The sequence below is a fragment of the Apostichopus japonicus genome, chromosome 17 (assembly GCF_037975245.1).
Source record: "Apostichopus japonicus isolate 1M-3 chromosome 17, ASM3797524v1, whole genome shotgun sequence".
Classification (NCBI taxonomy): Eukaryota; Metazoa; Echinodermata; class Holothuroidea; order Aspidochirotida; family Stichopodidae; genus Apostichopus; species Apostichopus japonicus.
In genome coordinates this window covers 34,887,243-34,909,400 of record NC_092577.1, presented here as the reverse complement: position 1 = coordinate 34,909,400, position 22,158 = coordinate 34,887,243, and the positions used below count along the sequence as shown (strand labels likewise).

Here is a 22,158-nt window from a genome sequence, read left to right as displayed (position 1 = left end):
GCAATATATTATCTACATCGCATACAAACATGCTATGCATAAAGGGCAAATAATAGCCTAGGCAATTATTAATTACAAAATACAAAGATACATAGGGACATGGATAGGTCTAGCCAAGGACCCTAATCGATTTTAAACACAGGAACGACAAAATATTGATGAGAAACAAAGTGTGGAGCCTTCAAAACTGCTACACAAAATGTTAACACTATTTTGAAAATAAAAGAGCAAGTTAATCTCAACTTCATTTGGATAGCTGAAATACAACACTAAAAGTTGTGAAAGGTAAAAGACAGTTGACGAAAATAGATGGCCAGTAACAACTTCATTTGGTATCTGCCCAATCTGGGGCATCGAGGTCCTTAAGTCCAGATATAACGTAAGATCTAATTTAATCTTATTAACAATTAAGTTGAGATACCAAGGATATCGTTAGTTATCTGTTGATCCATTATTTTCGGTTGAATACCCCAGTTTTAATTACCGATAATTGATATTTTCAGACCATCAAAGTCCATTCGACTGCTGATAAAAATAACACAATGAATGTTAAATACTATGTGATACATAGTCTCTCCAGATTAACAAATCAAAACGATTATTTAAAGGTTACCTGCGAGTCAAGAATAGCAGAGCTAGTATCGTGGAATGGTTTGTCGTTCTTTTCTTTAAATTGGTATGCTGGGAAGACGAGTTTCTAGAACATTTAATATAATTTTGACTTAATAACGATCGATTTTTCCAATATTAATCAGTAGGTGAAATTTTGCTCAATTCAATGGAGAGTTAATAATTCATTACAAATTCCTGATTTTTTATATATTTATTACGCTTTCCTATTTTATATTTTGGCTTCTGCCTGTGATAGTTTAATATAGTTTGTAGCTTGATATAGTGATGTACTAATAAGCAAACGTGTTACACTTCAAAGCTTTCAAAGAAAGATGTGCAGTTCGTCCCGACAATTCTACATCAGGTTTTGGAAAGCGACCTTTTGTGTTCCCCAGTGAAACCAAGATAGTTGTGTGAAATGTTTTTGAAGTTTTTGGATACATTCATTAAGGGTTTACAGACGCCTGATACATTGGCAGAACTGACAGTTTTGTTCCCATTGAGAATGCACCCCCTACCCACATGATCCCACTGTTACCCACATTTACGGCACACGTTAAAGCTGAAGATAGGTGCACAATTTTTGGTTATCTATGTATTTATTTATTATGTCTGAGTCTGTCTCATGCTATTGGAATACTGCTAGACAGCCCGATCAGGCTCATGAAAGCTATCAGTGCACCTACGAATTCGTTTGAGTTTTCGAAGGTCGCCTGCAGAGCGACGTCTTCGCCACCACTAGGAAATAAAAATGGCGGTTGCGATACGAGGATTAGGCCAATTAAATTAATGATTAGAAAGGTCACTCCAAATATGGTGAGAGGTTCTTTGAAAAAAACAAAAGCAAGCAAAGTAGATGGAATTGGTAAATTTGAACTAATAGCGCTGACGTTTCCGATTTGAGCAAATTGTAGAGCAACGTAAGCAAGTAATAACCCAAGTGAGCTGAATACTCCATAAGAGATGTAACATACCAAATCTATGACGTCATAGTCATTGCTTCTGTTCCAAGAGACGAAGATGATACATGGGAGGAACAGAAAGCTGCGTAAAACCATGATTTGATAAGGGGATAACGTGATTGCTTTCACAGTGGACAGTTGACACCCTAACAAAACGCCCGCCGTAATGGCATAAAATACGCCGCGGCGCGCCGATACAGTGTGTAACGTGGCTCTCCAGATTCTCTTAACGACCGAATCGTCTCTCTCCTCATCACCATGGTTACTTTCTTCATTCACGTCTCTGAAGAAAAGGAAAACTGATTTCATGCATAAAATGATATAATATCAGATTGTACTATTGTCTAGTGTGTAAGTTACCTTTATTGTAATCAGTAGGATACGTCCATGGCAAGCCAAATGCACGTTTGATGAACAATTTTTATCAACGGATAACAATAGTTCATCTGATTTCTTATTTTTCTGGTTTGTCATTTACGCTACTACACTAAGTCAGCAAAGTGCAGTCAGCCTGCATTATGTTGGCCTGCAAATTGTCATTTTTTCCAATTCTTTTTCGAATTTCGAATCGAGAATTATTCTCCTTCGACCATCCTCTCCACCTCCCTCCTACAAAATAACATTTATGTGCCAGATGAGGTTAAGCTATCATGTATTTCTAACTTCTTAAATTGATATTTTGGGTACTTAGACTTCACTTTACGTCATTAAAGAGAGAAAAAAATTAAACATATTTCAACCGCAGAACCGGTCTGTTGTTACAATACTTGCGCTTTATAATGATCGATTTTGTTAAAATATATTATATCTTCAATACAGTGCAGGGTGGAAATGATAGTCCAAATGACGCTTGATTTTTTACTCATAAACGAAGAATATGTATTAAAGCATTCTTGTGAAAATTCGATGGAAATTCGAAATGAGGATTTCGAGACAATGATAGTTGAAATTAAAAAAGAAAATGGTATATTTTAAGTAAAAACACTTAAACAAACTTGTTAGTGTGCATCTATCACGATGAGTTATATTAATGAGTATTTCATGTTTACGTTTCACTGTCAGTTTTAAAAAATGTACAGACTGTTACTCAAAATATGGTCATGAAGAAGGGAAAAGAAAATCTAATTGAAGAAGAAAGAGAGTGAGATTAAAAATCAAACAGAAAACCAAAGATAATTTTTCTCACCTCTTATAATCAAATCCATCTTCCTCAATTAACTTTAATGACTCCATATGCTCCATAAAGCTGAAATTTGCTGATATTTTTGTTGCTGGTATATGATAGTCACGATTTCGTGTTTAACGCTATAGAACCATACACAAAAATAAAATAAACATTATTACTACACAAATCTGTCACTTCCATATGCTATAATAGGCCTGTACTTTATACAATTTGTGAAGAAAGGTAATCAATTTGTCAGGTTTTTGTCAACATGTATGATCCTTTGTGATACAATTTAAGAAAAACTGCAGTATACCTTGCATGTATGAAGGGTACACTGAGTCTGTATCCTATTTCATCAGAAAGAATTTAAATAGTTTTAAAAACCTTGCAAGATACCCGAAATAAAAATGTATTTGTTCGTCGTCAGTTGAAACTCGACGTCTTGATAAAGGGGGGATGGGTAGGGAATGGTATATTTCCTTCCCAAAAGAATATGCGAGATGTTTTCATATTTATTGAGATATTGTTTAATTTTGAGGTAGGAATTCTGGATGTTAATTTTAAGAGAAGTTATTCAGTGTGTGCTTTTATAACATCATGCACATGTTTGTTTCAAAATTACTTTTGGTTCAAAAATGTGTCAACCTTAAACCGGCTGTTAAGAGGTGGATGGAAGCTTCACATCAATGTCTGGAATATATTTTCTCTTTCATCAAATTGTCCTTTGGTCTATCCTTTCAAGTTACTCCACCAAATTCGCAACCTCTAACACGATATAATTATATACCGTACTTTTAATTTTTGAAATGTTTGGAAAAGAAAAATATAAAGAAATCCTAATTTCCATTTATGGGACACGAACTCAACACAATATTAAATTTACGGACCCTGGAAACTATTTCGTGGCTCTAATTTAGAATTTTGAGATCAAACATGAGGTTATCATTACAAATGGATCAATATTAATCAAACTTATCTAAACTAAAATAAGCCTACCATTTTCCTGCATGGTGACTATATTTTGCATTTAGTTATGAAACATACAGGTAACACATTTACATTAATATAACAATTTTGTGGAATGTTCCCGTTCAACCCCATTTACTCCATACTTGTCTAAAAATATATTTTTATAGATCGATCAGAAACATCGCAATCATCTACAATTTCTAGGAAAATTTGATTCATAAATTAATCAATTCATTACTCACTCACCTGATCCCTTATATTTCTTCAAGTTCCCCTGAATACGTATACAATCACTGACTCCATATAATCAAATATTTAATGGAAATGTCCTTCTTGTTTCAAAAAAGATGTCAGGTTAAGTGAATTACGAGTTATGTTCCTGTATCAAATAATATCGTATAAATGATGCTACACTCCTCAGTTCAGTCTCATCTCAGTTTCGAAAACCAGATATGTATGCTGGTCTGTCAGTTATTATAGTAATTATTAAAAATATGTACATCGGTTGTCATCTTCTTCTTCTTTCGTCCGGATCCAATGAAATTGAATATAACATCGTGTTGGCTTCAGATAAATTAATTCAATTAAAATAAACTCCATAAAGCCCGACTACAAGGATGTTTATAATAATACTTAATATGTAAATAAAATGTGCAGGTTGGTAATAGAAATGTTTAAAGTGGTATTCCTGTTCAAGGAAAACAGGATTCCACACGAGTTATATACTGGCAAACCCCGTCTCGAGATCTTGACCGTAACTCGAGATATTGTTGATCAAAGTTTATCCTATATTTTTGACAGGTTAAATCTCTTCCTTGTTTTATATTTAAGCTTCATTTAACTTTAGATATATCGCTTTAAAAGTCATCGATTCATCTACGGTATGAATGTCTAGACACGGTTCATTACATATGCGGTATATTCTCTAGTAATTAATAGTAATAATAATAATAATAAGCATTTGTAAAGCGCTTGTATCCAGTTAAAAAAAAAAACCCAGAAGCGCTGCAGGAGCAAAGTACACAGAAGGGACACAACAATTATCAAACAAATGGATACGCATTCATGAATAAGAACGACTTGGGTTCTTTCTGGAAAGTTGACACATGCTGGAGTGTTTTCAGATGTAAGGGGAGACTGTTCCAGAGCTGTGGAGCTGATCTAGCAAAGCAACGATCCCCATAGGTGGAAGTGCGAACAGATAGCATATGTTGTTCGCTTGAACGAAGCACCCTGCTAGGTCTGTATTCTTGGAGAAGCTCCTGTAGGTAAATTTGGTTCTAAACCATTCCTTGCTTTGAACACAAGGAGAAGAAATTCATAATTGATTCTGTCCGCAATTTTAAGCCAGTGAAGCTCCTTAAGAATTGGTGTTATATGTTGGTGTTTTTTGGCTTTTGTTACAAATCTAGCAGCACAGTTCTGAACACGTTGAAGCTTATTAAGAAGATGTTTAGGTAATCCAATGAGGAGAGCATTGCAATAGTCAAGATGTGACAGAACACACGACTGCACCAAAGTGGCAGTTGTTTTGGAGTTAATAAACTGTCGAATCATCGAAATGATCCTGATGTTGTGGAATGCTCTCTGGCATACTTTACCAATATGGACGTCAGCACTTAAAGACGAATCAAACACAACTCCCAAGTTGCGAGCTTGCTGACTTGGTTCGATTAAACATTCTCCGATCTCAAACGATGGAATGTGATTTGTAGAAGAAGCCAATACATTTGATTATTTACCTTCAGGTACGAAATATCATATTTGGGCGTTTTCATTGCAAAGGGATTATGAAGAAAGAAACCAATACATGAGGGCATTCTTGGTCTGTTTCCATGTATGTTAGATTGTTATATTATGTAAATACATAACGTATAATGAAAGGGGTTTGTTAATTATATTAGTAATTATTTGTATCTATTATTTGTATACCGCTAAAACAAAAAACATTGCATCTGTTTCAGGTTTTCTGTAACACTTTTCCAATTTTTGTTATAAGATGTGACCGCTTAAGCAACAGAGGAGTGTCAATTAAAGTGGCTAAACTACCTAGTCCACAGACCAATAGGTCAGTTCCTCAGATGCAACTGATTTTTTGGGGGGAGTAATTAGCATCGTTGAAACAGCCATTAGACAATAACATTTACTGTAAGCCGTCTGCATTAGTGAGCCCAAGCCAACCTTAATTTAGCCCTATTCAGGATATTTCAAGCGTTTTACCAAAATATTAAAGTTGAGTTTCTTACAACCGGGAACAGTTATAGAAACGCTACCAGCACAAAATTGTTTTCTTATTCTTCTTAGAATATGGCGAATCAAACTTCTGCATAAATTTATCTTTTAATTAATATATGCTGGTAATATCCACGTGCATAAAAGTCAGCAATTCTTAAAGGAGTGACAGACACCTTATGACATGACATTGAATCCACCACCCCCCCCCCCCCTCAATGATATATGACAAATTCAAGAAAATATACACCTGTAGATCTCGTTTCTACCGAAATGTATCATTCTTCCGCTTTGCACATCGTCGAAAGTTTTATCCTTTCGATCCTCCTCAAACCATTCCTCCCCAAACTCCCCTTCTACCATGCACCTCAAATCCCCTCCCCTCGACACCCCACTCCGTCAAGCAATCAGAGTAAAGGCTTATCTACGTTTTCGCTAGTTGTAACAATAAAGAGCACGTGTGAATTTCATCACAAGTGAAACTAGGAACCGCTATGCTTTGGAACAAATGTTTCGTCCGGAAATAATTTCCTCTATGCAAGAGGATCTCGTAGACCATATCCGTTAAAGTGAAACTGATGTTTATAAATGTGACGCTTTGTCCCTCATATAATTTTTCTGTCAGTCAAAGTTCCCATGGCCGGAATCATCAACAGCTAGATTCACAATTTACATTGTAGTATATTGATCAAGTTTTTGTATTCTGATACAGTCTCCCCAGGGTTGTTAGAAACCTCCCGTTGGTCCGTTCGTTGACCTATCACATACATATCATTATACCAGATTGTATATACATAAATATGTATCATCTTAGAACAGTTCGGCATTTACTCGTTTAGAATAAAGAGGCAAAAATATAAGTCCGTTCTCATGTTTTTTGTTGTTGGCGTGTTTCGTTGGTTAAATAAGTGATTTTAACCAGCGGATACGTCATACATCTACTAGTATGACGGTAAAATACACCTCTACCACACAACCACACAACCACCAACCCACTCTTCTTTAAACACCCTTCCAATGCAGTTAGATATTTCCTGATATATGTCGTCAAGATGCATGAATTTAAGCTCAACTTTCATTTATTACTGCAACATTCATTGTGAAATTTGTCACACACTGTCTCTTGAGGATTCACGTTCTTAAAAAAAAAAACATAAAACTAACGCAAAGATACAGTATAAATGCAGTCCGATTAAGTGGACGACTTTACTATTTTAACGAAACCAAACTCGAATCCCTAAAAGTGACTGCATTCTATCTTTGATAATTATTGTGAGAAACATTAATAGAAATTAAAAAATTACTTTCTCCACAAAAGTCCAAAAGTAGAACCTAACATCAAAGTAGCTCCAATAACTGATAATAAGTCGGGAATCTCTTGAAATAGTATTACTCCTAGAACGAAGGCTACTGGAGCGCTTAATGTACTGTGTATTGTAACTAAACTGACATCTTCATATTTTAATGCCAGTACGAGGAATAAATTTCCAGCAGCAGACAGAATCCCGACAAGTAGACAAATAAAAACTTCTTCTACTGACTGGAAATAATCCCAAGTTTGACTGAAAAGTAGAACCGCTCCTGATATCACAACTCCAGTCGTACCCGGAATGAAAGAAAGTAAAGCCGGGTCGACATTTCCTCGATAAGATAGTTTTCTCGTGAAGATCGTAGATGAAGACAGCCCGATCAGGCTCATGAAAGCTATCAGTGCACCAACGAATTCGTTTGAGTTTTCGAAGGTCGCCTGCAAAGCGACGTCTTCGCCACCACTAGGAAATAAAAATGGCGGTTGCGATACGAGGATTAGGCCAATAAAATTAATGATTAGAAAGATCACTCCAAATATGGTGAGAGGTTCTTTGAAAAATACTAAAGCAAGCAAAGCAGATGGGATTGGTAAATTTGAACTAATAGCGCTGACGTTTCCGACATGAGCAAATTGTAGAGCAACGTAGGCAAGTAAAATCCCAAGTGTGTTGCATAATCCATAAGAGATGTAACATACCAAATCTATGACGTCATAATCCTTGCTTCTGTTCCAGGCGACGAAGATGACACATGTGAGAAAGAGAAAGCTGCGTAAAACCATGATTTGATAAGGGGACAACGTGATTGCTTTCACAGCGGACAGTTGACACCCTAACATACCGCCCGCCATAATCGCGTAAAATACGCCACGGCGCGCCGATACAGTGTGCAACGTGGCTCTCCAGATTCTCTTAACGACCGAATCATCCCTCTCCTCATCGCCATGGTTACTTTCTTCATTCACGGCTCTGAAGAAAAGGAAAACTAATTTCATGTATAAAATGATACAATATTGACTTATTTCACACTTCTTACTTTGACACCTTATTTTCCAGATTGCCAATGGATCTGTAACTTCTTACATTCCCTCCCTTCCTGTCCCCACCCGCTTCGCTTAGCGCTCCATGAAAATCGTCACTAGTGCCATGAAAATTAATAGTATAGGAAAGCACGGTTTCTGTTGGTTATGCAAAGTAGTACCAGAAAACAAATTGCTGGTTTCTCCCAAATAGCTGATATAGGATATCGACTTTTACATCATGACGATCAGTTTGTGTAGTAGCGTATTACGTCCACACAGGCAACTTATCATGTGTTTTGTGGAATTTTATTATTGTCTAATGAGTAGGTTACCTTTATTGTAACCAGTAGGTCACGTCTATGGCAACCAAATGCCTAAATAAACACGTTTAATGAACAATTCTTATCAACGGATAACAATGGTTCATCTGATTTCTTATTTTTCTGGTTCGTCATTTGCGCTACTACACTAATTGAGCAAAGTGCAGTCAGTCTGCATTATGGTGGCCAGCAAATATTGAACTTATTCAGTTCTTTTAAGAACTTCGAAATGAGAATTGTTCTCCCCCAACCACCCCCTCCAGCCTCCCCCTTACCAAATAATATTTGGGTGGCAAATGAGGATAACCTATGATTTACTTCTAACTTCTTAAATTGATATTTTGGGTACTGTGCCTTTGCTTTACGTCATTAAAGATAGAAAGCAAAGAAACATCTTTCCACTGCAGACCCACCCGGTTTGTTGTTGCAATATATTTAAGTTTGAAGAACCGATAAAATAACTGCGTTTTATAATTATCGACTTATTAAAAATATATTATATGTATTCAGTTCAGAGCAGGATGAAAAGGATAGCCCAGATGACACTTTAATTTTCACTAATAAACGAAGAATATGTATTAAGCATCCGAAATGGGGGTTTCGAGACAATGATGGTTGGAATTAAAGAAGAAAATTGTCGATTTTAAAGAAAACACACTGAAAAAAACTTGTCAGTGTGCACCTATGATGATGACGACGATGAAGATGACGATGACGACGAAGACGACGACGACGACGACGAAGACGATGATAATGATGATGATGATGATGATGACGACGACGACGACGACGACGACGACGACGACGACGACGACGACGACGACGACGACGATGACGATGACGATGACGATGATGATGATGATGATGATGATGATGATGATGATGATGATGATGATGATGATGGTGGTGATAATGATGATGATGTGATGATGACAACGACGACGACGATGGCGATAGCGATGATGACGACCACGACCCCGATGAGTTTTATTAATGAGTATATTCATGTTTACTTTTACTCACAATATGGAAATGAAGAGAGAAGACAAGAATCTAATTAAGCAGAAAGAGATAGATATAAATAGAACAGAAAGCAATATATTTTTTCTCACCTGTTATAATCTAATCCATCTTCCATTATTAACTCCATATGCTCCATACAGCTGATATTTGTTGATATTTTTGTTGCTGGTAAATGATAGTCACGATTTCGTGTTTAAAGCTATAGAATCATAGACAAATAGAAAACAAAATATTATTACATAAACCTATCACTTCCATATGCTATAATAGCCCTATACTTTAAACAACTTGTGAAGAAATGTCATACTTTCAGAAATTTCTTTCCAAAAAGAAGATTACAGATGTTTTCATATTTATTGAGGTTTTCTCCAATTTTGAAGTAGAAATTCTGGATGTTTATTTTAAGAGAAATTTGTCATTGTTTGCTTCTATAACATCGTGCACATGTTTGTTTCAAGATCCCATTTGATTAAAAAACGTGTCAACTGTAAACGGCTGTTAGGAACTTTAAGGACTGAAGCTTCACCAAGATGATTGGAATTTATTTCTCTTTCATCAAATTGTCCTCTGCTCTATCCTTTCAAGTTACTCTACCAACATCGCAACCTCTGACACGATAAAATTATATACCGTACTTTGAATTGTTGAAAAGTTTGGAAATTAAAGAAAAACATAAAGAAATCATAATTTTCATTTATGGGAAACGAACTCATCGCAATATTAAATTTACGAACCCCAGGTATTATTTTGTAGATCTAATTTAGAGTTTCGCGATAAAACATGATCAATGGATCAATAATAATAAAACCACCTACAATAAATATGCAAATTATACCTTATTTAAACTAAAATAGGCATATATACCGCGCCCTGCATGGTGACGGTCATTTGCATTTAGTTATGAAATATACAGGTAACGTATTAATATTAATATGACAATGATGTGGAGTGCACCCGTTCATCCCCATTTATTCCAAAATTGTCTTAAAATATATTAATATAGATCGATCAGAAACATCGTCATAATGTACAAGTTATAGGAATAACTTAATATATAAATTAATCAATTCAAAACTAACTCACTCACCTGATTCACTATTTTTCTTCAAGTTCCACTGAATGCGTACATAATCACTGAATCACATATAATTAAGGAACTCTAGTATAATGATCTTTATACACCCCTCAGTCGGCGTTCACTCTCATATCAGATTCGAAAACCAGATACGAATGCTGGTCTGTCAGTAATTATAGTGATTATTAAAAAGTATGTACAGCGGTTGTCTTCTTCCTCTTCTTTCGTCCGGATCACAATGAAATTGAATATAACATCTTGTTCACTTCTGATCAATGAATTCAATTAAAATAAACTACATTAACACCGACTACAATGGTGTATATAATTATAAAATATGTATAAAATGTGCAGGTTAGTAATGGAAATGTTTAAAGTGGTATTCCTGTGGCAGACATTGTAATAATACTTGTCATAAAGTACAAGAAAACAGTATTCTACATGAGTTATATTCTTGCAAACCCCATGACGATAACTTGTCCGTAACTCGAGATATTGTTGATCAAAGTTTATCCTATATTTCGAAAGGTTTAATCTCTTCCTTACTTCAGGAAATGAATCACAGTAATATAGGTGGTCTGTCAGTTGCAATGATACGGTGATAGAATAGATGACTTTAAAAGGTTTTCGTAGGTTAATATTATCAGGGGAAAAACTACTGCCTACCATAATCTCCTGATGATACCTTCATGAAAACTGATGCATTTTGGAATGATGATTGCATAGATGTCAATGTTCACTGTAGTCAGAATTTTATTCCAAAATTCTACTCGTTTGACAAAATGTTATATCCTGATTCGAAAACATTTAAATAAAAATCGATTGATATGATGACATCATTTACAATGTGGTTGCCAGATGCACGGATTCAACAAATGGGACCAGATTATCAAAAACAAATTATATCTTTGCTATAAACACATTGATATGAAGTTGTGGTTTTCACTTATAGAAATAAAGAACACTCTTCTTCAATTAACTTTAGATATATTGCTTTAAAATTCATCCCATCGTCTATGGACTATGTCTATACAGTTTATTACATATTCGGTATATTCTCTAGTAATTAATGTGTTTCGTAGAAGAAGCCTATACATTTGATTATTTGCTGGTAACTACGTCATTTAAATAATTATAAATTGGCCTGTTTCCATAGATTGTTAAATTGTATTATGTAAACGTTTTCGCCTGTGGGAATTTTGCCGCTTGTGAAACTAGGAAACAATTTGCTTTTGTACAAATAATTCTTCGGAAATATTGTCCTCTATGCACTGAGAGGAACTGGTAGACCATATTCGTTAAAGTGAAACTGGTGTTTCTAAATGTGACGATTTGTCTCTCATGACTTTGCCAAAAAAAATAATAAAAAAATCATATATCATCAATACATTCCGGTTTGTTGTGTGGTTGGCTACCTAGTTCGGTTTCGAGAACTTTTGTTTGATGTTTTACTCCGAGTATGTTTCCTCTAATTATTTAAAGTTGAACAGATGACGTAGTAAACAGTTGGTCTGGCTTATAGCCATATCATTGAAAAAGAGACATAGCCAAGTCACAAGACATTTTGGGAGTTCGGTTACTGTGTGCATACTTATGTTGTATTGGTTTGACTAAACAGAATAGTCCAAATATAATACCCTACTGTGAAACAAAGACTAAAACATGGTAATCATGAAAACAGCATAGTTCCGTGTTCGCGTTAAACCAAGCGTATTGTACTGGTGCATACAAAAGAACCCGCATATACATTGACAAGAGGAACTAAATATTAATTTGTCCCTTTGTGATCGTACATGTAGACTATTTGGTTTACTTGTTATTTGCCTATGTGTCTATCGTCCCGAATGACGTTATTGCTTTTCGTGAATTTGAAAACATCTTCTGTAAAAGTCACCTTCGATAACTTAGTTCTACTTTGAGCAAAGGAATCTGGAAACTTCTCTCCAAGATAAAGACGCGAATGATTTTTTGGCTCTGGTATGAGATGATCGTTTTAACTTGGAAGATGAGTATTGTAGCTAATTTTCAATCAGTTTGTGGTCAGTCTTGTCGGTGTATTACGAAAATATCAAGAAAATACCCATTTAAACTAGATTGTAGCGGTCTCGGCTTAAAGAATATCAATGAAATTAGTAGTTGTGGAGATTTGAGTCCATTTGGAAGGCTTCATTTATCTCATAATACGTTAACACAGTTCAATTTAGGTGACTTTCTATCCTTGAACAGGGAATTAAACACATTGATACCGGAATTGGTTCTGGACATCAGTTAAAATCAAATAACAGTCGTGGATACATTTTCTGGAATAACTCGTTTTGGGAAACTTGTCTGGAATATGTCGAACAACATTATTGAATTCTTGGACGATACCACGTTTCTACATCTTTGCCTTGCTGATCACTATGAAATTGATGTATCTCACATCAACCTCAAGAACCTCAACAAAATCACTGCTGTATCCATTGAGATTTTGTCATTTATTACAAAGAATTACAGCGTCGTCCTACAAAATATCAACATAACAAAAAATACCTGAAAATCAAATACGCGATTGGCAATATATTATCTACATCGCATACAAACATGCTATGCATGAAGGGCAAATAATAGCCTAGGCAATTATTAATTACAAAATACAAAGATACATAGGGATATGGATAGGTCTAGCCAAGGACCCTAATCGATTTTAAACACAGGAACGAAAATATTGATGAGAAACAAAGTTTGGAGCCTTCAAAACTGCTACACAAAATGTTAACACTATTTTGAAAATAAAGAGCAAGTTAATCTCAACTTCATTTGGATAGCTGAAATACAACACTAAAAGTTGTGAAAGGTAAAAGACAGTTGGCGAAAAAAGATGGCCAGTAACAACTTCATTTGGTATCTGCCCAATCTGGGGCATCGAGGTCCTAAAGTCCAGATATAACGTAAGATCTAATTTAAGCTTATTAACAATTAAGTTGAGATACAGTGGATATCGTTAATTATCTGTTGATCCATTATTTTCGGTTGAATACCCCAGTTTTAATTACCGATAATTGATATTTTCAGACAATCAAAGTCCATTCGACTGCTGATAAAAATAACACAATGAATGTTAAATACTATGTGATACATAGTCTCTCCAGATATACAAATCAAAACGATTAGGTTACCTGCGAGTCAAGAATAGCAGAGCTAATATCGTGGAATGGTTTGTCGTTCTTTTCTTTAAATTGGTATGCTGGGAAGACGAGTTTCTAGAACATTTAATATATTTTTGACTTAATAACGATCGATTTTTCCAATATTAATCAGTAGGTGAAATTTTGCTCAATTCAATGGAGAGTTAATAATACATTACAAATTCCTGATTTTTTATATATTTATTACGCTTTCCTATTTTATATTTTGGCTTCTGCCTGAGATAGTTTAATATAGTTTGTAGCTTGATATAGTGATGTACTAATAAGCAAACGTGTTACACTTTAAAGCTTTCAAAGAAAGATGTACAGTTCGTCCCGACAATTCTACATCAGGTTTTGGAAAGCGACCTTTTGTGTTCCCCAGTGAAACCAAGATAGTTGTGTGAAATGTTTTTGTAGTTTTTGGATACATTCATTAAGGGTTTACAGACGCCTGATACATTGGCAGAACTGACAGTTTTGCTCCCATTGAGAATGCACCCCTACCCACGTGATCCCACTGTTACCCACATTTACGGCACACGTTAGAGCTGAAGATAGGTGCACAATTTTTGGTTATCTATGTATATATATATATTAAGTCTGAGTCTGTCTCATGCTATTGGAATGCTGCAAGTAATATATTCAGTTTGATTATATTGTTTTATCCGTGTAATGGAATTTTTGGAGGGTGAAAAAGCGGACGGAGCCTTGTTCATTGTCTCCATGATATTTTATATTGATAATGCCGTCGTATTGGTACTCCTTTTCAAGCCTGTCTGTCACGAGGGTGGGCCAGAGAGAGAAGGGGGGAAGGGGCTGGGCGGTTAAGACAATAGAGGAGTGTGGACAATAGTTAATAGTTAATCTCCACCACTTTCCCCAAAGATAAACTCACATGGCACCAAAATATAAACATGAATGGGTTTACCTCATGTAAAATGTTATAATAATGTCTAGGGGATCTGGTTGGACTAGAGAGAGAGAGTAAACGAGGGGGGGGGGGGGTGGTGTGGGGGTTGGGGCGGTTCAGACAACAGGAGAGTGGAAACAATAGCTACAGGTAATTTTCACCCATTTCCCTAAACACACATGACACACACAATATAATGACACTGGGCTTACATAATGTAAAATGTTACAATTATTTTGTCAAAGTTCCCATGACCGGTATCATCAACAGCTAGATGCACACTATACATTGTAGTATATTGATCAAGTTTTTGTATTCTGATACAGTCTCCCCAGGGTTGTTAGAAACCACCCGTTGGTCCGTCCGTTGACCTATCATCCACATATCATTATACCAGATTGTATATACATAAATATGTATCATATATAGATCAGTTCGGTGTTACTCGTTTAGAATAAAGACGCAAACATAAAAGTCCGTTCTCATGTGTTTTGTTTGCGTGTTCAGTTTGGTTAAATATGTGATTTAAACCAGCGAATACATCAAACATATACGAGCAGGACGGTAAAATACACATTTCACCACCCACAAACCAATCCATCCAACCACCCTCCCGCTGTTCGTTAAACACCCTTCCAGTGCAGTTAGATATTTCTTCATATATCTGTCGTCAAGATGCATGAATTTAAGCTCAACATTAAATTATTACTGCAACATTCATTGCGAAATTCGTCTCTTTCTTGAGTGTTCACATACTTAAAGAAAACATTTACGCATAACACAAAGATACAGTATAAATACAGTCCGATTTAATGGACGACTTTAATATTTTTACAAAACCAAAAAGAGTCTGCATTCTACCTTACATAATTATCGTGGAAAAGATTAATAAAAAGAAACACATTTACTTTCTCCACAAAAGTCCAAAAGTAGAACCTAAAATTAAAGTAGCTCCAATTACTGATATGAAGTCTGGAATCTCTTGAAATAGTATTAATCCTAGAACAAAGGCTACTGGAGCACTCAACGTAAACTGTATCGTGACTAAACTGACATCTTCATATTTTAATGCCAGTACGATCAATAAATTTCCAGCAGCAGACAGAATCCCGACAAGTAGACAAATAAAACCTTCTTCTACTGACTGGAAATAATCCCAAGTTTGACTAAAAAGTAGAACCGCTCCTGATATCACAACTCCAGTCGTACCCGGAATGAAAGAAAGTAAAGCCGGGTCGACATTTCCTCGATAAGTTAGTTTTCTCGTGAAGATCGTAGCTAAAGACAGCCCGATCAGGCTCATGAAAGCTATCAGTGCACCTACGAATTCGTTTGAGTTTTCGAAGGTCGCCTGCAGAGCGACGTCTTCGCCACCACTAGGAAATAAAAATGGCGGTTGCGATACGAGGATTAGGCCAATTAAATTAATGATTAGAAAGGTCACTCCAAATATGGTGAGAGGTTCTTTGAAAAAAACAAAAGCAAGCAAAGTAGATGGAATTGGTAAATTTGAACTGATAGCGCTGACGTTTCCGATTTGAGCAAGTTGTAGAGCAACGTAAGCAAGTAATAACCCAAGTGAGTTGAATACTCCATAAGAGATGTAACACATCAAATCTATGACGTCATAGTCATTGCTTCTGTTCCAGGAGACGAAGATGATACATGGGAGGAACAGAAAGCTGCGTAAAACCATGATTTGATAAGGGGATAACGTGATTGCTTTCACAGCGGACAGTTGACACCCTAACAAAACGCCCGCCGTAATGGCATAAAATACGCCGCGGCGCGCCGATACAGTGTGCAACGTGGCTCTCCAGATTCTCTTAACGACCGAATCGTCTCTCTCCTCATCACCATGGTTACTTTCTTCATTCACGTCTCTGAAGAAAAAGGAAAACTGATTTCATGTATAAAATGATATAATATCGAATTGTATTATTATCTAGTGTGTAAGTTACCTTTATTGTAATCAGTAGGATACGTCCATGGCAAGCCAAATGCACATTTGATGAACAATTCTTATCAACGGATAACAATAGTTCATCTGATTTCTTATTTTTCTGGTTTGTCATTTACGCTACTACACTAAGTGAGCAAAGTGCAGTCAGCCTGCATTATGTTGGCCAGCAAATTGTCATTTTTTCCCAATTCTTTTTTGAATTTCGAATCGAGAATTATTCTCCTCCGACCATCCCCTCCACCTCCCTCCTACAAAATAACATTTGTGTGCCAGATGAGGATGAGCTATCATGTATTTCTTACTTCTTAAATTGATATTTTGGGTACTGTGACTTCACTTTAGGTCATTAAAGAGAGAAAGAAATTAAACATATTCCAACCGCAGAACTGGTTTGTTGTTACAATACTTTAAGTTTGAAGAACCAATAAAATAATTGCGCTTTATAATGATCGATTTTGTTAAAATATATTATATATCTTCAATACAGTGCAGGGTGAAAACGATAGTCCACATGACACTTGATTTTTTACTCATAAACGAAGAATATGTATTAAAGCATTCTCGTGAAAATTCGATGGAAATTCGAAATGGGGGTTTCGAGACAATGATAGTTGAAATTAAAAAAGAAAATGGTATATTTTAAGGAAAAACACTTAAACAAACTTGTTAGTGTGCATCTATCACGATGAGTTATATTAATGAGTATTTCATGTTTACGTTTCACTGTCAGTTTTAAAAAATGTACGGACTGTTACTCAAAATATGGTCATGAAGAAGAAAAAAGATAATCTAATTGAAGAAGAAAGAGAGTGAGATTAAAAATGAAACAGAAAACCAAAGATAATTTTTTCTCACCTCTTATCATCAAATCCATCTTCCTCAATTAACTTTATTGACTCCATATGCTCCATAAAGCTGATATTGGCTGATATTTTTGTTGCTGGTATAATAGTCACGATTTCGTGTTTAACGCTATAGAACCATACACAAAAATAAAATAAAAATTATTACTACACAAATCTGTCACTTCCATATGCTATAATGGCCTGTACTTTATATTGTTTGTGAAGAAAGGTAATCAATTGTTCAGGTTTTTGACAACATGTATAATCCTTTGTGATACAATTTAAGAAAAACTGCAGTATACCTTGCATGTATGAAGGGTACACTGAGTCTGTATCCTATTTCATCAGAAAGAATTTAAATAGTTTTAAAAACCTTGCAAGATACCCGAAATAAAGATGTATTTGTTCGACGTCTGTTGAAAATCGAAGTCTTGATAAATGGGGGATGGGTAGGGAATGGTATATTTCCTTCCCAAAGAATATGCGAGATGTTTTCATATTTATTGAGATATTGTTCAAGTTTGAGGTAGGAATTCTGGATGTCAATTTTAAGAGAAATTTTTCAGTGTGTGTGCTTTTATAACATCATGCACATGTTTGTTTCAAAATTACTTTTGGTTCAAAAACGTGTCAACCTTAAACCGGCTGTTAAGAAGTGGATGGAAGCTTCACATCAATGTCTGGAATATATTTTCTCTTTCATCAAATTGTGCTCTGGGTCTGTCCTTTCAAGTTACTCCACCAAAATCGCAGCCTCTGACACGATATAATCAGATGTTTGGAAAAGGAAAAATGTAAAGAAATCATAATTTCCATTTATGGGACACGAACTCATCACAATATTTAAATTTACGAACCCTGGAAACTATTTCGTGGCTCTAATTTAGAGTTTTGCGATCAAACATGAGGTTATCATTACAAATGGATCAATAATAATCAAACTTATCTAAACTAAAATAAGCCTACCCTTTTCCTGCATGGTGACTATCTTTTGCATTTAGTTATGAAAAATACAGGTAACACATTTACATTAATATAACAATTTTGTAGAATGTTCCCGTTCATCCCCATTTACTCCATACTTGTCTAAAAATATATTTATATAGATCGATCAGAAACATCGCAATCATCTACAAATTCTATGAAAATTTGATGCATAAATTAATCAATTCATTACTCACTCACCTGATCCCTTGTTTTTCTTTAAGTTCCCCTGAATGCGTATACAATCACTAACTCCATATAATCAAATACTTAATTGAATTGTCCTTCTTGTTTCAAAAAAGATGTCAGGTTAAGTTATGTTCCTGTATCAACTAATATCGTATAAATGATGCTATACACCCCACAGTTTAGTCTCATCTCAGTTTCGAAAACCAGATATGTATGCTGGTCTGTCAGTTATTATAGTAATTATTAAAAATATGTACAGCGGTTGTCATCTTCTTCTTGTTTCGTTCGGTTCAAATGAAATTGAATATAACATCTTGTTGACTTCAGGTATTTAATTACAAAATATATATAAAATGTACAGGTTAGATGGAAATGATTAAAGTGGTAATCCTGTGGCAGACATCGTAATAATACTTGTCATAAAGTACAAGAAAACAGTATCATATACGAGTTATATACTTGCAACCCCTCCCCACCCCCGTCGTAATATCTTGTCCGTAACTCGAGATATTGTTGTTCAAAGTTTATTCTATATTTGGAAAGATTGTATCTCTTCCTTACTTCAGAAAATGAATCACAGTTATATAGGTGGTTTGTGTTATTGGTACGATGATAGAATAGATGATCTTTAAAAGGTTTTCGTAAGTTAATATTATCGGGGAGAAAAACTATTCCCTAACATAATCTCCTGTTGATTAATCAGTGAAAACTGATGCATTTTAGTATAATGATTGCATAGATGTCAATGTTCTCTGTAGTCAGAATTTTATTAAAATGCTACTCGTTTGACGAATTATTATTTTCCTGATTCGATTAATGATTTTGAACCTTATCAAGACAAAAAACCACAACAACAACAGTAAAACATTTCAAAAAAGTCGATAGTTATGATGGCATCATTTACACTGTGGTTGCCAGATGAACGGATTCAACAAATATGATCAGGCTTTAAAAACAATGATATCTTTGCTATAAACCATTGATATGAAGATGCGGTTTTCACTATAGAGATGCATAACACTTTCAGTATTTTATTATGTTTAAGCTTTAATTAACTTTAGGTATATCGCTTTAAAATTCACCTATTGTCTACGGACTGAATACAGTTCATAACATATGCGGTATATTCTCTAGTATGTTTCTATTGATTTGTTTGTAGAAAAAGCCTATACATTTGATTATTTGCTGGTAACTACGTCATTTAAATAAGTATAAATTAATATAAAAACGCAACAAAAATCTGACTTTTACCTTCGGTTACGAAATATCATATTTGAACGTTTACATTGCAAAGGAGTTAGGAAGAAAGGTACCAATTAATGAGGGCGTACTTGGCCTGTTTCCATGTATGTTAGATTGTTAGATTGTATTAAGTAAATACATAACGTATAATGAAAGGGGTTTATTAATTATATATGTAAGTATATGTACATGTTATTTGTATACCAGGCTTTCTGTAACACTTTGTTTTAAAGAAGTGACGGCGCTTTAGCAAGAGAGGAGTGTCAATTAAAGTGACTGGGCTACCTAGTCATACACACAGACTATTAGATCAGTTCCTCAGATGCAACACAAAACTGAAATGGGGAAAACATAAAACTTTCATAGCTTTAAATATAGCATGCTTCCATTTTGTTACATATTTGCCAAGGATAAATGGTGTTGAATGTAATCCAATGACGCTTTGTTGTTAATATGAAGTAAAAACAGAAAACTATTTTGTTGTTGTTTAGTAAGTAGCATTGATGAAACAGCCATGAGGCAATAACATTAACTTTAAGCCGTCTGCATTGGTGAGCCCAACCCATCATTAATTTAGCCCTATACAGGATATTTCAAGCGTTTTACAGAAATCTTAAAGTTGAGTTTCTCACAACCTGGAACAGTGCTAGAAACGCTACCAGCACCGAATATTTTCTTCTTCTTCTTCTCAGACTATGACGTATCAAACGTTTGCATAAATGTATCTTTTAATTACATATATGCCGGTAATATTCACATGCACATTAGTCAGCAGTTCTTACAGTAGTGACAGACACCTAACGACATGACATTGAATCCACCACCCCCCCCCCCCCCACTCAATGATATATACCAGAAACAAATACAAGAAAATATACACCTGTAGATCTCGTTTCTACCGAAATGTATCATTCTTCCGTTTTGCACATTTTCGAAAGTCCCCCCCCCACCCCACCTCTATTCTCCCCAAACGCTTCCTCCACAAACTCCCCTTCTACCGCTTCAAAGCACTCCTATCGACACCCCACTCCGTCAGGCAATCAGGGTAAAGGCCTATCCACGTTTTCGCTAGTTGTAACAATAAAGAGCCTATGGGAATTTCGCCGCAAGTGAAACTAGGAACCACTATGCTTTTGTATAAATGTTTCCTCCGGAAATAATTTCCTCTATGCAGCGGAACTGGTAGACCATATCCGTTAAAGTGGCCATGGCACGAAAATGTTAATGTCCTATCTTTTGGGGATTCATCTAAGCATGTTCTCTAGTACATATATCAACCATTTTGGCATTAACACACTTGATTTTTCCAGTCGAAAATTGAGTATTAACTTACCCTCTTCGGGCTTGAAAAGTTGGTTCGCCAGACAATTTTCCTAATTTCATGACGACATGTGACGTCATGTTGGGAACATGATTTGCTCTCGCCGGTTTCTCCGAACATACAAGGGCGGTGGAAGCACTTTTAATCTGGGGGGGCACCGACATCAAAGGGCACTTTGCAGAAATTCGATTGGACTGATGCAGCCTTATATTTAGTACCCTTGATAACTCTTATTGTATTAACTTGTTTGCGTATACACATCACTCCATCAACGTCCCCTCCCCCCCCCCCCCCCCTCAAGGAAAATATGCATACTAGCACTGCAATATCCAATGTGCAAATTGGGAAACAAGGAAATCATGCTAGTTGCTAATGTAGGAATCTTCCGAAATAGAGTTTATTTCTTGTTAATATCTTAACCAATTTTTTCCATTCGAAATAGCTTTGAGTTTGACCCACAGAAATGCATTAAAAGTCAGGGGCGTAGCCAGGATTTGCAAAGTTGTATATGCACGACTATCTGAGCGGAGCGCCACCATAGGTTGGCGCGGAGCGTACAAGAAAATTTTTGGTTTTACAAACCCCTCAGATGGCCGGAAACGGCCCTTCCCGAGTGTTCATTCTGGTTCCCTGGCCTCTTGCTAACTTGAGACACCTCAATTTTTATGTAGAAAAAGGGCACATTTTTAACCTGAGGAAAAGTGGGGGGGCACGTGCCCCCTGTGCCCCCCCGGTTCCGCCGCCCTTGCGAACATATATACACGTACTTACACATACACAAATGTACATAAATACACAAAAAATCGATAACAATTCAGCGCGAAATCAAATCTTACTTTCC

General features: G+C 35.6%; 2 protein-coding genes and 1 long non-coding RNA gene across 4 annotated transcripts; all 3 read right to left on the bottom strand.

Moving 5' to 3' along the window:
- Window positions 1-1,276: 1,276 nt before the first annotated feature.
- Window positions 1,277-6,103, bottom strand: LOC139984930 (uncharacterized). Its single transcript, XR_011799233.1, has 3 exons — window positions 3,958-6,103; window positions 2,761-2,879; window positions 1,277-1,857 (listed from the first exon to the last, which is right to left on the bottom strand). It is a non-coding gene; the product is annotated as an uncharacterized lncRNA (long non-coding RNA).
- Window positions 6,104-7,169: 1,066 nt separating this feature from the next.
- LOC139984928 (solute carrier family 35 member G1-like) lies at window positions 7,170-11,193 on the bottom strand. The gene is made up of 3 exons (XM_071999071.1): window positions 10,706-11,193; window positions 9,708-9,817; window positions 7,170-8,222 (listed from the first exon to the last, which is right to left on the bottom strand). Exons 2-3 carry the CDS (start codon window positions 9,752-9,754, stop codon window positions 7,244-7,246), a joined length of 1,026 nt encoding a protein of 341 aa, XP_071855172.1. The 5' UTR covers window positions 9,755-9,817; window positions 10,706-11,193; the 3' UTR covers window positions 7,170-7,243.
- A 2,686-nt stretch (window positions 11,194-13,879) lies between these two features.
- LOC139984927 (solute carrier family 35 member G1-like) lies at window positions 13,880-19,123 on the bottom strand. 2 transcript variants are annotated; one of them, XM_071999070.1, is made up of 3 exons: window positions 18,763-19,123; window positions 17,592-17,708; window positions 13,880-16,656 (listed from the first exon to the last, which is right to left on the bottom strand). In XM_071999070.1, the coding sequence occupies exons 2-3, from the start codon at window positions 17,645-17,647 to the stop codon at window positions 15,678-15,680; spliced, it is 1,035 nt and encodes a 344-aa protein (XP_071855171.1). In that variant the 5' UTR covers window positions 17,648-17,708; window positions 18,763-19,123; the 3' UTR covers window positions 13,880-15,677. The 2 variants fall into 2 exon arrangements, with proteins under 2 accessions (XP_071855171.1, XP_071855168.1); XM_071999067.1 differs by having other exon boundaries at window positions 18,767-19,091.
- Window positions 19,124-22,158: the final 3,035 nt, after the last annotated feature.